The sequence below is a fragment of the Berghia stephanieae genome, chromosome 4, assembly GCF_034508935.2.
Source record: "Berghia stephanieae isolate SIO BIC M18660-M18661 chromosome 4, UCSD_Bste_1.3, whole genome shotgun sequence".
NCBI lineage: Eukaryota > Metazoa > Mollusca > Gastropoda > Nudibranchia > Aeolidiidae > Berghia > Berghia stephanieae.
Genome location: NC_088363.1, coordinates 19,688,630 through 19,690,110, shown reverse-complemented (window position 1 = coordinate 19,690,110; position 1,481 = coordinate 19,688,630). Strand labels below are relative to the sequence as shown.

Below are 1,481 nucleotides of genomic sequence, written 5' to 3'. Positions count from 1 at the left end.
AAAACATCTAAGAACAATGTTAGGAATATATTGGCCAGATAAAATATCAAATGACGAACTATACGAACGCTGCCAAAAGAGACCAATCAGCGACACCATCAAATACCAAATATGGAAACTTTGCGGACATATTATTCTTAGGCGAGACGAGTCAATCCCTGCACAAACGGCCATGGAGGAATACCTGTCACAGAATGGCAAAAAGTACGCTGGCAGAACACCCACCTCACTCCCAACATCACTAAACCAAGATCTTCAACAGTACTACAAACAACACCTAGACTCATCACAACACGACCAAACAGCCAGCACCCAGCAAAATCAAGAACCATCTCTTCCAAGACACCTCCATACCAACAAAGACCTCTCTCAACTAAAACTACTGGCACAGGACAGAGAGAAATGGAGAACCATCTCTATAGAAATCGTTAGATCCACTTCAACAAAAACAGTTCACGGCAAGGACTGCGACGCCTTATTATATATATTGTTATCTATTTCTCCGAGCTTCAAGCAGCGACGTTTTCATTATCCACTATGTAAGTCAATTAGATACTGTCTTACCTCTGGTCCGTACAGCTGCTCTCTCTCTCTCTCTCTCTCTCTCTCTCTCTCTCTCTCTCTAGAGTGACTAAAGTTATAGTAGAATCTTGAACTTTTCTACCTAGCAGTTTCAATGTATTCAAACCTGTTAAACGCAAGTATTTCATCGTAAGTATAGCTGCTATATTCCGGATTGTTCATATTACCGGATAGGATTACTGATATTACTGATAAGTCTGCAGTGACTATAAATAAACAGTTCAGTCTAAATACTAAATTTTGCAAATCAAGAATCAAATAATGAGGACTCCATACCATGAAGATATCTAAAATCACCAGGATTAAAGAACAAAGACTAATTGTTGCTGATATATGATCAGGGGTCCCGATAGCTAAGTTGTTAGAGCACTCGCGGTATATGCAGAGACCGAGATCGATCCCGATTTTTCCAGACCCTCCTATCCACCCAGCAGTCATTGGGTTGATGTTTATTTTTAGATCTGACAGAAAGAACTTTGCGATAGCGACCTTTCCAAAGGGTAGCAAACATTTGCAATGCCGTTTCGCTGTATGCTTCATGTGCCTAATGGCTGTGAAGGACTACAACAGGTGACCCACAGCTTTAAAACAGCATTATGTTTGGTCATTTCAAGGCGGAAAAATAAATAGTTATAAAGGAGACTTGGCTTGATTTGTTATGGGAATACGATTCAATAGTCTGATGGCACGTCCGCCCAGCAACGAGCAGTTTGGTTCTAAACAAAGAAAATCGGTACTTTTTATTCTTCATGCTGGCTTGAACTTTTCACATGTCATGTGATCAGAATGTATGAAACTTAAAACATGATCAGATTTATAATGTTTTTCTCCTCTAGATACACGTTTATGCTCGTCAGAGAAGTATTTCATAACGGCGTCCGCCATTGTTATTGTTGCGA

The 1,481-nt window shown here is 40.0% G+C and overlaps 1 protein-coding gene across 3 annotated transcripts in view; it reads right to left on the bottom strand.

The window, feature by feature from the left end:
• Nucleotides 1-612, bottom strand: part of LOC144970182 (endoglucanase A-like) — a 15,497-nt gene extending 14,885 nt beyond the window's left edge. Inside the window, exon 1 of one of the 3 annotated variants that reach the window (XM_078909559.1) lies at nucleotides 565-612. Coding sequence is in view for 1 of the 3 variants with exons in the window: in XM_078909558.1 (XP_078765684.1) it covers nucleotides 412-414 (3 nt within the window). In the remaining 2 variants the exon portion in view is untranslated. Of the gene's footprint in view, nucleotides 1-354; nucleotides 376-411; nucleotides 497-564 lie in introns of those variants that run through there. The other 2 variants (XM_078909558.1, XM_078909560.1) reach the window with 2 other exon arrangements.
• Nucleotides 613-1,481: the final 869 nt, after the last annotated feature.